This window comes from Gouania willdenowi, chromosome 16, assembly GCF_900634775.1.
Source record: "Gouania willdenowi chromosome 16, fGouWil2.1, whole genome shotgun sequence".
NCBI classification, from domain to species: Eukaryota; Metazoa; Chordata; class Actinopteri; order Blenniiformes; family Gobiesocidae; genus Gouania; species Gouania willdenowi.
Window position 1 is genome coordinate 12,514,842 of NC_041059.1, and position 15,058 is coordinate 12,529,899.

The following is a 15,058-nucleotide window of genomic DNA, read 5'->3' on the forward strand; positions in this document are numbered from 1 at the left end:
TAGTGCTGTCCTGCGGCTTCATCCCTGGCGCTCTAATTTTCTCTCTGTCTGTCCTCCACATTCTTCTCTGTCAAATCATTATTGCCTTTAAAAAAAAAAAAAAAAAGATAAAAGTGAAGAAATCTAAACTAAAAAGTGCTATTTTCTCCTCCTCTTCATTACTACATGATCCTCTCCTATTAATAAGTCCATATGTGTTTGTCTTACCTCACCTTTATTTTTGTTTCTTTCTTCCTTCCTTATTCGCCCAATCATTTCTCTTCTTTTATTCTCTTGCCTTTAGCCACTGCTAACAAACACACACACACACACACATTGTCCTGTCACTCAAAATGGGAGGTTTGACACTGTTTTATTTAGGCCAAACACGTATACACATCTCAGCAATCAATACTTTTGCTTTCCCGCCATATCTTATACCCCTTCAATCTCCCCCCTTTACAGTGTCCTTTCCTTATCCTTGTGTCTCCTTCTCCTGCTAGTGTGTGTGTCTGTCCATATGAAGCCACGGGCCCTGTATTTTACAGTACTTTCTATTTTTTTATTTACAGCTTGCTTTCATGAAAGCTCTGGAAATATTTTTTTTTCTCTTTCTCGGCTGCTTCTTTTAAAATAAATAAAAAACTGATCAGGGTGAAAGTAATGTCAGAGTGGGAAAGGAGTAGAGAGCTGCAAAAAGACATGAGAGAGAGAGAGAAAAAAAAAATAGATGGGCTGGGACGCAGACTTCAGAGGGAATATTATGTCAGCAGGCCCCTGTTAATCAATGCAATTGTGTTTGGTACCTGGAGCCATGAAAATTGGGTGTAGAGAAGGGGAATGGGAAAAGAGGAGCACGAGGGAGTGTCGGTAAAGTGAGTGGGAAATGGAGAAAGGAGAGGGGGCAGCTGGCACAAGAAGTAAATTGAAAATGATGTGCTGCATTTGCATGTGTGTGTTGTGTGTGTGTATGTGTGAGAACGGTTCACATATTAACCCTCCTGTATCCCAGGGAGTTATTATCATTTCTTCTGTGTGTGTGTGTGTGTGTGTGTGTGTCTGTGTGTGTGTGTGTGTTTATTAATCCTCAGATTTCTCTATCATTAAGTCTCTTTATGGGCACAGTGTGGCTGTGAATCTATCCTACAAAGTGTGTGCACACATTCAGATGCTCGCATGCATCTGATTTGATTGTGCAGGGGCGAGTGTGTTTACACTGGTCCTAATTGTTGTTATCATTCATACAGCACAATACCCACCTCTGCCCCCATCTTTGTCTGTCTGCTATTAACTGTCTCTCTCTCTCTCACCCTCCTTTCCACTAATAGCCAGTTTCTTTTTTTTTTCTTTTTTCTTCCACATATTGTTCCATTTCAGCCTGCAGCCTAAATAACTCTCATTTCATCTTCTCTCATTCATTGTTTTCTCCTCTGCATCCTATATTTGGTGTCCAGTATTTCCACCAGCCAAAGCTAACTTTTATTACTCTGTGATTGGATTCTGAAATTCTTATGCAGCCTTGCTGATATACAATCTCTGATCAGTTTCTGTCTCAGCTTTTCTTTCTCACTCTTTCTGTCTCCTCATCCCTCTTTCCTGTCTGTGTTGATGCATCCTCACTTTCTTGTTTGAATTGTATCTGATTTAATTTGATGTCCTCGGGACTGAGGTTTAAAAAAAAAAAAAAAGCATGAGCTTTTTCACTTAATATTTCTTGCACTCTCCCTCTCTTTTTCTTTTAGGCACCCTTTCTTAGTGCGATATATATCTGCCTCCCCCCTCGGCAGGTTGCCATGGTCGCTATACCTACTCTCTCTCTCCTATTGGTCCTGGCAGAGTGGGCAGGTTTGGTGGACGCGTCCCCCCACCTCCTGCTCCGGCCAAGCCCACGAGAGCGTGACGCAGGGGCCATGATGAACTTCAACATCGCTGTTATCCACGCGGGTGCTACGGTACAAGCTGAGGCAGCGGTGGCGGGTCCTGGAGGGAGGGTGCTCTATCCTGGCTTTGGCCGAGTTTATGGCTCCCTGGGGGAGAGTGTGGTCACCCAATGGGGCTCTGCTAACGTCATCTGGCTACAGGTTAGGAGCCCTAACTTCTCCTTTAACTTAAAAATAACCTTCCATGCATTGATTATATTCGCTAAGCACATAATAGGGTGTATGTGCTGAATAACTGGGCAGCAGAGGTGTAAAGAGTACTGATACTGTAGATCCTACTCAAGTAGAAGTCAGTTGATTGAAATTGTACTCAAGTACAAGTACAGTAAGTCATACATAAAATGCTCAGGTATAAGTAAAAATTCTCAATTCAATAGTACTCAAAGTAAAAGTTAGTTGTTACTTTCACCCCCCATGTTTATATTTTTTTTTTTTGAATAATAATTTTAATAAATCTTGCCACGGTTCCCTGGCATACAGTAAACATCTCATGTATAAACATAAAAAGGAAAAGACGAAATCTTGCACAATTGGAAACTGGAGCCTAATTTATTTATTTTATCATCTTTATAAAATAACATTTTTGTAAAAATGTACAATTATTTAAAAATAAATAAGTAAATAACACCAATGAATTCATTCAAAAATAAAAATAAAAATTCCCAGGCTCCATAGTTAAATTCAAATATTCAAATATGCCATGTGGGTAACAACACAATACGTAGAAACACCAACCTGAACAGAAGAAAGTGGCTGGACGTTGATCAGAAATGGCACGACTAAGAAAATACGGATTATGTTCAATGTGAAGAGACCATGAAACGGAAATAAAGAAATACTCACAAAAAAATTCTAATTTACTGAGTAACGGTTGGGTGTAGAAATGTAATGAATTACTTTACTTCTTTTAAAACATACTTAAGTACAAGTAAAGTTGCTGATTCAGAAATAATATGAGTGTAATCCATTACTTGCTTTCTGCAGTAGCCTGTATTACCATATCTGTCTGTCATATGCAGCACACTACACCTCCAAATCAATACCCATTGATCTCAGCTACCTTCCCTCTGTCCTTTGTGTCCCAGGTGAATGACAGCAGTCCAAAGACGGTGCTGTCCCAGCTGTGTGAGCTTCTGGCGGCGCGGCCCCTGCAGGGTCTGGTTTATGAAGAGGAGAGGCCCCCTCGCACGGCCTGGGGTCCTCTGGCCCCCATGTTGGAGTTTGTGTCTGCACAAACAGGACTGCCCATTGTGGCTGTAGGAGGGGGAGCGGGGCTGGGGAGAATGCCACAGGTAGGAGCAGGGTGGTGTGGGAGAGTGAAGAAGAGATGCTTACAGCCTGTGTGTGTTTATGTGTGAGAGGAGAGAGAAACCTGAAGGATCAATAGGATATAAAATGTCTATTGTTCTACATGTAGAAACTATGAGATCAGAAAATATTTCCCCAGATAATAGAAATTCCCAGTTTTTCAGCATCTAAGGTGTATGTATATACTATTTTGAAAGATTGGAGTTTTTTCAGAGCAGGTGTAGCACTCGGCCAAGACAAATTTTTCTCCCATAAAACTACTGCCAGCAGTTGATTCTTAACTATAATGAAATCAAGACTTTGTTTAAAAAAGCATAGGCAATGCATTTGTAATGCTCCCTATGCTGTGTCAGCATAAGGACGAGAGAAATGCAAAAAAAAAAGTATCTGCAATCTAAAAAGTGGTGCTTTCAGAAAAGCTCTAGTTGTGCAGCAGTTTATGAGCTCATTATCTTACCATATTAGTGCTTTTTATTACAGTGTAGGTTATAGCTGAAGAACTCATTTTGCTTATAAATGAAAAATATTTTTATTTAAATTTCTTAGAAATGTTACTATCAGATGTGAAAAAAAAACAATTATTTTGCTGAGATGAAGTTATTAACAGCACACAATCCACATCTGTGTGGAATAAAAGTTTATGGAGGTGTTGGTGAAATAAAGAGGTAGCTTTAGGTTAAGTCCAAAGACCACTCCAAATGAGTAGATAACTCCTCCTGGGCTATACTTTATTGTCTTTTGAGTTATTTAAAAGAAAACCAACACAAATTGCAATATTTTTCTTTACAATTAATGGTAATACATTAAAAGCTACGTTTCTGTTCTAAAATTGACAGCTTCAGTCATCTACACTTGAGCTATGAATTTGTCACAAACCCTCTTCTTGTCCACCTCTCCTGCCACTCCTGGCACATATTCCATAAAAGACCTCCCCTCTGAATATCATTGAAGAGTTTGTGCAGCCGTCCAGGCTGTTTTTGGCCCTGTGGCTGAACAAATGTTGCTGTTATATAAAATCATTAGGCCCCATGGAGTCTGAATGCTGGTGCATGATGATTGAGTAGACCACAGTGATGACTTTGCACCAAACACAGTTGTTATTTCCTCATTGCCTAAATTTAGACACAAATGATGAAATTTACCAAGAAGGACTTTTAACCATATTTGCTACTGTTTTTTCCATGAATCAGGAATCAGGTTCCATCTTTCTTCAGTTCAGTTCCTCCACTGCACTCCAGCTGGAGGTCATCTTTGAGGTGCTTGAGGAATATGATTGGACATCCTTTTCCGTGGTGTCCACGCGGCACCACGGCTACCAGGACTTCCTGTCGGTGGTGGAGGGATTAACGGACGGCTCGTTCATTGGCTGGGAGAAGAAGAGCGTCGTGATCCTGAACGTGACGGACGACCCCGGGGGAGCGCGCACTCGCAGGATGCTGAAGGAGAACGAGGCGCAGGTGAGACAGGGGGGAGGGAGGGGGGGAGAGAGGGAGGAAAGGGGAGGAAGTGCTACGACTATCATTGGGGGGCCCCCTTCATTACAGGCGGCTTCCCAGCTTTTTCCCTTCCTTCTTCATCTCTCCCTCTGCCCCTCCATCTCTCTCTCCCCTCTCTCCTCTATCCCTCTGTTCCTCTCTTCCCCTTCTCTATCATCAAAAGTTTCACAAAGAAACGCAAACTACGACTCTGCTTTTGCTGCATTGCTGCTTGAATTGCATGTGTATTGGTGTGCGTTCAAAGGACAGAGGCAGGGCTTCCCCTGTTATCATTACAATTGAAGAAAAAAAAAAAAATCATTACAATTGAAGAAATATTAATCAAAACAAAAACAAAACCGCAATACTTCAGGGGAAGAACTTTTTTTTAAATTATTGTTCACTGTTTAACTGCTTTGGTCTGGCTGAATGGTTCCATATAAAATGCACCTGTCGTTGAGTGTGTGTCACATTTTCAATTTCATAAACACTGTCATAGAGAAGCTGTGGATTTTATGTAGTATTATATAATTAGTGCTGTTGTTATGTCAACACCTCTGTCTCCCTGGAGAGGAGGGGATGTGTGAAATAATGTAAGCCTGTTCTGTAGTTGGCTTATTTTCAGTCATAAACAAATGTATCATCAATTCCATCATAACGTTTAGAAATGAAACAAACAAATATCGCTATTTAAAATCTCCCTGGGCCCGGGGCAGTTCCTGGGTTTGTGGTAACGGTTTTTGGCACATATACTGGTATACGATGCACTGGCACGCCTTGGGATGTGGGATAAAACTCATACTGGGCTTAACTTTAGACACGTTTATCCCAAATACCTGCTTTAGGTACTACCACTCACTCATTCCCCCTGTCCACAGCCACCACCATTATTGCTAAGCTTCACACTTGTCACCATACTGGCTTGATTACACAACATAATAAGCACAATATATTCTACAACTTCACATCTCACCCTCACTGTAAAACAATCTATTCTTCCCCACCCTTTCTATTTCCTACCATGACTCTCTCCTCCCTGCTCCCTTTCCCCTCCCTCTCCCTCCACTTAGGTGTAACACTGCTCTCCCTTTTTATATCCTCCCTATAATAAAATATTTCTTACCCTTCCTTAGGGAGGGCTGGTGATGGTCACAATTAAGCAATAAAATAAATCAATTTATTTTTATTGCAATAAAAAAATAAAATAAAAAAAATAAAAAATAAATAAAATCTCCCTGGGGTTTATGTTTAAATAAATGTAAACAAGAGCACTCAGAAATCACAAACCTCGGACTAACGCCAAATATCCTCGTTGTCAGATATTGGCAGGTTTGGATCAGTGATCCTGATCATGGTGCTATGATCATTCACACTTTAAAGGCTTGTAAGAAATTTCTTTTTTTTTTTAACAAAATTGTGATAAAATTTGCAATCCAGAGTGGTGGGGTAATTGAGGAATCAATTCAACATACCTGAGTCAAGTTTCCTAAAGATCGGTCAATTACGAACCAAGATATTAATTTTCGAGATTTCACCAATGATGAGAGACAGGGATTTCTAACTGGTCTAAAAATCTATTTATTGATCCAGATTCCCTCCAAAATGTAATGGAATCTTCAATGGTGTAGCATCTACTTTTAGGATAAAGTGTTGTCAAAATACCTTAAGTACAAGTACTTTTGATGTACCAGTAATCCTGCTAACAAACAAACAAATAAATGCGGGTGCAAATATTACCTCCTTGGTAGAGGTAATTAAACCAAGTATGGAGCTTATCAATGTGTATTGAAAATTCTTATGTGAGATATCGAACACAACCAGTAGTCAAATAGTTCATGTTTGAGTTTAATGCATAAACAGGCAAATGAATATGATATTTAAGTCCCTTCATGTTTCATAAAATCTTTCTAACCATTTCAATCATAGTCACCTTTGATCACACTTCCTTACCTGCCACAGATCTCACTGCATGTTTCTGTATGTTTCATTCATGAATACTCTACACTTCACAAAGCCACTCACAATTTTATTAAATTAATTGCAATAAAAATCCTGCCAAAAAGATTTAAAGAAATAATTTTCTATAAATTTCTGCAGAGATCTTCTTATATATCCTCAGATATGTCAGGATAATCACTTAAAATGTAGTTTTTACAACGTCATTCTTTGTCTTTTAACATGGTTTGTCATTTTTTCATTCTCTGTCCACATATTTACATAAATTAATTTAAAATTATGTTTTTCTTATTCCCCATTACATCTCCTTTCATTCACTGCTACTCATATTATTCTTACTTTCACCCAATTATGTCATTTCCTCTGTTTGCCATCATTACTCACTTATTCTGCCCCGTCCACCTCACTTAATGCTCATTTTTGGCCCCTGTGATCCTCTCCAAACCACATCACTCATGTTTGTGTTTACATGTCCACATTTCATTCCTCCCCCCCCCCCCACCACCCCCCCATCTCCGCATCGTCTCCTGCAATTCTTTGCCTGGAGACCAGCTCAATCCCTCTGTTGCTTTACTTTTCATCTCCTTTCCTGTCAGGCTATCTTTCATTCCTTCGATGCATCTGTTCCTTCCTTTTGCTGCACGTATTTCACCGTAGACACTTCATTCTCTGCTGATTTGCTTTAGTCTGAATCTCAATGTCATTGTTAATGTCCCAGCATGACCACTGCAGCTCTGCCTTCCGTGTGTGTGTGCGCGCGCACGCATGCACGTGTTTGCTTTGTGCTTGCAGCCTGTGTGTGTGTGTGCATGTGTCTTGGATTCCTGAGGCTGCACTCTTCTGGTGTCACTGTTCATATAACACAGTGCTTGTTGTGGCTCGCTTATATCAAGAGATTGCTTTTAACCTTTATGCTATTCACCTCAGCATTCTTTCTAATGCAGGGCTAATCAACGCTTTTGACTGCTTAGTGATTTGTGTGTGTGTGTGTGTGTGTGTTTGTCCGCATCACATGATCTCTCTCTCTCTCTCCCTCTCTCTCTCCCTTATGGTAATGTCTATTGAGCAGCAAGTCTATCGGTCAATTTCTACCTAAATATCCTGGTAGTTGGCCTTTCTTTCATTCTACATTTTAGATTTTTCAGATATCATGTGTTTTTGTGTATAAATTAGGCTGATTTCTCCTAATTCAATCCTCACATCACCCCATATTTCCTCCTCCTTCCCCGGAGCCCTCTGTCACTCACATCCTTTTTCCATTTCACAAGAGGTTCAATGGCACACAGGCAGGCAGGTTTTTTCCAAGCTATTACAATTATTGCTTCAAAAATTAAATGAAGACATTATTTCTCTTCCTTCAGAAAGAAAAGAAAAGAGAAGAAAAAGTAAAAATAGAAGTACAAAAACATTTAAAATGAAGATAAAAAAGAAATAGGGTTGAGTACTTTCGCTCCCCTCCACTGCTTCATACACAAAAAGTTTTGTTTCCTTTGTTTCTCTCTCTCTTTTTTTTTTATCACTTTTACATTTGACATCTTCCTACTGCCTTCTTTTGCATACAAACTAAATCTTATTTTTACATCTTTCTGTACAGCGAGTCCCCCCTATTCATTTCTCATATTTTTCTCATATCTTTCTTTTTCTTCCCATTCAAACTTAATGACCCACCTTTTTTCAAACGTACTTTGTCCCCCATCTGTCTAGGCTTGATTTCAACAAAGTACATTTTTCCTTTTTTTCTTCCTTATCTATTCACTTAATCTTTCTGATCTCTAAGGAGTGGCTGTTCTGTTTTTTCCCTTTTTTTCGACAACCTCCCTTTATCAGCTCACTATACCCCTCTTTCCTCCATTTGTTTTAAAGTCCTTTCATTACACAGCTTTTAATAACGTGTCAGAGTTCAACTACTTATCCTTGTTTTCCCTCACGTGAGTTTAATCTTCATCCATTTCTCCTCCCTCAGCAGATTCCTCCCTGCCTTTCCATAACAACATCTCTGTTCTTTCACCTACAGTCATTTCACTCTTTCCCTTTCTTGTTTTACCAGGATTTTTATTATTCATCACTCTCTTAACTTGTTTCATCAGGGCCAAGCTCATTAAACACTGACCTCCAATGGCTGCTGCTCCTTCTGGTTAGCATACGCACCACACAGCCCGTGCTTCTGTCCTTCCTTCTGGCTTCTCTGCTTCGCCCCAGGAGTCATTACCTGACGTCCACGAGCATTACTACACCAGCTTGTTGTTATCGCTCCTCTTACCTCTGAAAACCATCTTGATGTGTTGATAAAGTGTTTTCTGTCCAACTCCCTCCCATCTGCTCCTGTCAGGTGCCCCTCTTCTCCAGCTCTCCTTACTTCTCCCGTCCTCTGTCTCTCTCCATGTCTCCCCGTTCCCCTCTTTATCTCACTAGTTTGTATGTGTGTGTGTGTGTGTGCGTCTCCCCTCATCCCCGTTTCCCTTCCTGCCCTCCTACCGTCCTCCAGGTACGTTTGTTGTACTGCTCCCAGGAAGAGGCCGAGCTTGTTTTCAGAGCTGCGTGGGCTGCTGGTCAGGCTGGAGCATCGCACATGTGGTTCGCTGTGGGGCCTGCGCTTTCAGGTCTGGGCATGGAAAACCTGCCCCGGGCTTTGTTTGCTGTACGGCCTCAGGGTTGGAGAGATGAACCTCGAAGACGAATTGCCCGGGGTGTGTCTGTGCTTACTCACGGGGCAGTGGCCATGCGCAAGGAGTACGGGACCACTGGGGGGCCAAACTTTGTTACAAACTGCATGACGGATGCCAATCAGACCCAAAGGCTGCGAGGGAGGATGAGGTGAGATAAAAAAAATGGAGGAGAGTGGAACGAAGGAAACTAAGCCCCAAACCCACTTTTTTCTGCTGAAGACATATGTATTTGGATATTAAGTAGTGCTGTTGATTGAGCCTAGTTTAACCTGCAACATTTTTGTGAAAGTATTTTAATTTTAGTGTCATAGTTACTGGCCTCTAAGGGTTGAACGCCAGCTATTACAACTGAATTTTGCTATTGCCTGAGACAGATTCTTTGGATTGCACTGCGTCATCAACTTTCATTGTTGGCCCCGCCTCTCCTATAAAATATGAGATGAGTGAGGAGATTTTCCTCCAATCACAGCCCTCAGTGAGCATTGATTGACCGCCTCAACGAGGAAGTCTAAAGGTGCGTTCACACCGAACGCGACTGTAGCGCTGCAGTCGCTTCCATCGCCCCTGATGTGTCGCTTGCACATAGTGGTGCTTTTTGGTCACTTCATCACTTCATCACTTCAGTGACGGGAACAATGGGTGTGTGTGTGTGTGTGTGTGTGTGTTGAGCCGGTGACAGGGTAGAGAGAAAGAGAGAGGGGGTTGATCACTTCTTTTACTTCTTGCTCCACTTTTACGGTTTAAATGATCCACTAACGGAGATTTTAAAGGAAGTGTTCACTCACAATGTGTTATTATCAGTAGTTACTGTGGTTTTCAAGAAGTTAGCCGCTTTAATTTTGCCCCGATAAATTGAGGAAGTTGTACAGCCCTCCGCTGCAGCCGTCTGCACTGAAGCAGGATGGAGCAGGGAGGGGCTGCAGTCTCCACTCTACAGACAGTGAAGGACGAGGGATGTGTCTCTTGAAATTGCTTAAAAAGTTCAGAGTTTTCAACTTTGAGCAAAGGGGTCACGCTTCACCTCGTTGTGCAAATTTACAAGTTGAGTCACTTGAAGGTAGATAACTTGAGGTCGCGTCATTTACTGTACATTGATTTTAATGTAATTGAGTTGCTTCAGTTACTTTAGTCGCATTCGGTGTGAACACACCTTAATGCTTCGTGTGAAGCAACCCGCTGCAGCAGTGATGTTTTTGACTTTGAGCTTCTAAAAAGAGCAGATTCTGGTCTAATCAGAGGGTTCATCAAGCTATGTGTGCATGTACAGACACATATTGTGTGTATCCACGTCTGTCTCTGCGTGTGCGCGAACGTGCATGGACTTCTCGCTGGTGTGTGTGTGTGTGTGTGTGTGTGTGGGGGCTGTGTATTGTCTGTAGTAGTTGAGAAGACAGCGGTCTGTCACTGCCAGCACTGACCAGCTGCCTGAGTGGGCGTGTCTTCTGCTACATGAGCAACGGCCATAATCTTTTTAATTTCTCCCCTACTGGCAGGTCAGGAGACTGCTTTCCTGACCCCTGCTTTCTGCTGAACAACACCTCTCTATTCACTCTTCTCTCAATCCGATCTACTCACCTCAGATGGTAGAGCCCACAGGTGCTAGTTTTTATAAAAGGGGTGGGGCTAACAGTGCTTGTATGTGACGCAAGATGCTCTCAAAACATCACATGATCTTGTTCTCAGCCAATAGCAAAAATATATTGTAATTGGCGTATAGAGGGCAGTCACTCTGGCAATTTACAATAAAATATGCCAAATTGAAATACTTTGACTAAAATGTTGACCATGTTAGACCAGGATGAATCAACAGCACTACTTCATACCCAAATACATTTGTATTCAGCAGAAAAAAATTGTTTTGGGGTTTAGTTACTCTTTAAGGAGTGAGAGGAGCTTAGGTTTTGGGGGGGTGGGGGGGGATTTACAAGGCAGCTGGCTGGTTCCAGACAAAACATGACAAGTAGGAAGGACCAGAAATAGAGAGCTTGAGGTGCATTCAATGAAAGGAGGTTTGGTTCACTGCCAGAATGAGCTGGCGGATGTATGGGTGGAGTCAGTAGATTGTGTGTCAGAGAGCAGGCAGACAGTAGATATCTGAATCCGTAGCTGGCTATCATCCATGCAAAATAGATGTTGTTGGTGCATGTAGCTTTCAGTTGCAGGAATTACCACAGCATCTGTAGCTAGCGGACCATGTCTCATGTATATTTATGAGCAAGATTCAGTGTATTCCTTGTAGATTGTAGAAACATGCTTCACTCTAGCAGGTGGTTTTGGTGTTACATGGTTTACTGTTAACACCAGTATTTCTACTTATTTATTCAATAAAATATCTAACTCCTTTTCTTTGCAGTACTTATTTCAGCTCCAATTTTGTGACATTTACCGTCTGATAATTGATAGACTCAACGCAGTTTTTTCTCATTTGTTCCAAAACAAAGAGAAAACAAGTTATGTTCCTCTTAATTCTCTCTTGTTCATAGTCTGCAGCTACAAGCTTCTGTTTCATCTGAAACTTGGTAAGAAGAGCTTTCAGGTTTGGTTTTATAGCCAGGATGACATAAGGAGACAATTTAGGGGCCGTTCTTTGTGATTGTTAGACAAACATTGAGCTTTCAGTCAATGCACAGAGGAATAGTCGTTTGATTTCAAAATCCCGACAATCCTGTGTGTCAGATCTTTTGTCGGTATTTGATTAAGGGAGAAGCCCTGGCTGTCACAACACAGGTGCTGTGATTTAGATTCACAAGAAAAAGAAGAACAGAAAAAAGCAACCTCCAACACCCAGTTTTCCTTCTAAAAATGAAGTGTTAATACAATCTAATGTAAATATAAAATGATTCATGCACTTGTCCTTTGTCTGTTTTAATTGAACAACACTGCAGATACTTCAGCAACATTACACTCGGGGGACGAGACTACTCCTTTAACATTGATGGTTACCTGGCCAATCCTTTTCTGGACGTCATCTCTTGGACACCTGGACGAGGATGGGAGGATGTAAGAACAAGAAAACCTTTTTTAAACTTTTGATTTATATGAGTGAAAGTCGAGAGTAGTGATCGACCGATTCATCGGCCGATTTTTGCGTTTTACGTGTATCGGCATTGGCCAATGAGCGCTGCTGCGTTCGCCGATCCACTTTATTAACAGAGTGGCTGCTTCGTGTTGCTGCAGACAGAGGCTGCAGAGCCCCTCCCCCCACTAGCAGAGCGTGAAGCAAGCTCTTCAATCCCAACAGCAGGTTTTAAACTTTCAAAGCATCTTTTAACTGTTTAACTAACCTGGGGTTTCCACTGGATACGTCGCCGCTGCGCCACGGCACTGATCCGCTTTTTCACCGTTGTCCACCGTCCGGTAATCCACACCGGTTGCGTTTTGAGTGCGCCGCGGTGCACTCCGGTTGAAGGACTGTGACGTCACGAGACAGAGCAGTTCTCGCGATATTTATATAATTACGCAAGAACGCAGTTAAATGTATGTGTTATAAACGCAACAATAAACAGATAAACAGGTCAGTGTTCCTAATGAAGGAGAACAAGAAGGTTGGATTTTTTAGCAACAGCCAACAGAGAAGAGATAAAACTGTACCAGTAAAACATGAACTAAATCCAAGTTGCTGCACTTTACAGTGTAGTTACAGTATGAGAGGAATCAATATAGTGGATGTGAATTTGTTTTTACAAATTATGACGTTTTGGTGATGTATTTACTTGAAATATAATCTGAAGTGTTTTATTTTGAAAAGTAACCCGATTATTATTGTGGAGTATGTGCTTAGTTTCCTGTTTAGCTTCATTTGCTCTGTGCTGATTGATGCGTCGTGCTCCGGTGTCCACCAGAAATAGAAGTCCTGTGTATATCTGGCGGAGGGCACCGGACTACAGCATCTGGGAAGGAGCAGACACACCGCAGCGGACCCGGTGGAAATTAACAAATAGAATAAAGCGGAAACCTATCAGCTCCGGTGACGCAGCGGTGACGTAACGCAGCGGAGCCGCATCTAGTGGAAATTGGGGTTTAGTGTTGTTCTGTGGGTCCGTGTTGTAGTTAACGAGCAGCTGGCTGGAGGTTTGGTGTGTGTGCGTGTGTTTCTTTCCCTCTCTCTCTGCTTCTCACTCAGCACTGCGCTGAGAAGTTTTTAACTTTGAGAAGCAGTTTACTACTTGTTTTGTTAATGTTGATGCAATTTAGAACAGAAACTTGAACAGTTTGTTGCTTAATGCGCATCTGACATCACGTTATTTTCCTCTGTTAATTTATGTTCTGAGGTTGTGTTGGAATGAACTATTATTCATGGTTTCTTTTTGTGTTTAATACTATAATTATATATCTCTATACTCAATAATTCTGTTAATAAAATATATCTTCAGTCAAAGCTATTTTCAGGACAAGGACGAACAGTTCCCTTTCATAATATTCCATGAGATGTCTCTATTTTTTACTTGTTCTTATTCTACATCTCCTGTTTTTATTATTTGTTAAATACGTTTTACTTGGTGTCGTTCTACCTCACCCTTGTTAATTTCAATAAATGTTCCATTTTTTAATTGAGACTTGTACCATTTGTTATCATCGTGTAATTTTTATGATGTAAATTGAGGGAGCAAAAGTAGTATCGGCTCTAAATATTGGCTGTCTGTATTGGTCATCGGCTAAAGCTGAAAAAATCGGTATCAGCATCGGCCCTAAAAAACCCATATTGGTTGATCCCTAGTCTAGAAATCTGTATGGAATTGACAAAAATAAGGAATATTTTGTTTTTGTGTAAAGCTATTATCTTTATAACCTAATTTCCTTTTTGTAGGATTTATAGCTGATTGTTTTTTTTTATTTAGGCAGTTTCAAATTCTAATTTTGCTATGTGAGCTTTAAGACCAGTAGCACTTGTACAAACACTTGCGTGAAAAAAGACATACGCTGAAATCCAGAAAATGCAGTGTGCACAAACACATTCAGATGAATAAATCTTTGCATTCGCATGAATTCAAACTCATTTTTTTGAACATCCAAATCAACGTGGAAATTAGCGCACATGTGCCCAACCCCTCCCAGTACACACTTCATTTTAATAAGCTTATTACATTTAAATGAGACTGCACCAGTGATTCTTTCCTGGACGATCAGAAAACTACAATCCTTACAGTGAATAAGAAAGAGCAAAATTGAATCTCTGATGAATTACGAAAATATGTCCAACTGTTTGGGACACTGTCCCCATAAACCCCCGCTCTGGGGTAATCGGAGATGTTTGTAAAAGAGAAAGGTCCGTATGGTTACAAGCCTGCGTCATTATGACATGTCTGTTGAAAAAGAAAAAGTGTGGGCACCAAGAGAAAAAATGTAAATAGTGCCATTCAGTGGAGGACGTGTGACCAACACCAAAGTGTGGCAAAAACAGACAAGGGAACAAGGGAAGTATTAGGATAGTGAGTCGCAGCGATTGTGGGTGACAGATCTTTCAGAGGTTGAGGGAGCACATGCAATTGACAAATATTAATACATTTGTGAAACTCACAACAAATGTGTTCTTCATAGAGATCAATAGGCAGCTCACAGTCTTTTGGCATCAAGGTTAATGCAAACAATGTATTATTTGGGTGGAAATACGTTTTTTAATAGAAATTTAAACAAGCCAGTGAAAGTTATTTGCTCAATTTATTATTTTAGGAGAGGAAACACAGTGACTGTCATTCTGTCTATGACGTGCACACCTCTCTCCCAGTTTACCCTC

At 40.9% G+C, this 15,058-nt stretch overlaps 1 protein-coding gene across 5 annotated transcripts in view; it reads left to right on the forward strand.

The window, feature by feature from the left end:
* The window catches only part of grin2db (glutamate receptor, ionotropic, N-methyl D-aspartate 2D, b), a 78,783-nt gene that overhangs the window by 23,174 nt on the left and 40,551 nt on the right, over window positions 1–15,058 (forward strand). For all 5 annotated transcript variants that reach the window (XR_003675807.1, XR_003675805.1, XR_003675806.1 and 2 more), the window contains exons 2-6: window positions 1,722–2,060; window positions 3,005–3,211; window positions 4,418–4,684; window positions 9,144–9,472; window positions 12,210–12,324. Coding sequence is in view for 2 of the 5 variants with exons in the window: in XM_028470768.1 (XP_028326569.1) it covers window positions 1,773–2,060; window positions 3,005–3,211; window positions 4,418–4,684; window positions 9,144–9,472; window positions 12,210–12,324 (1,206 nt within the window). In the remaining 3 variants the exon portion in view is untranslated. The remainder of the gene's footprint in view (window positions 1–1,721; window positions 2,061–3,004; window positions 3,212–4,417; window positions 4,685–9,143; window positions 9,473–12,209; window positions 12,325–15,058) is intronic.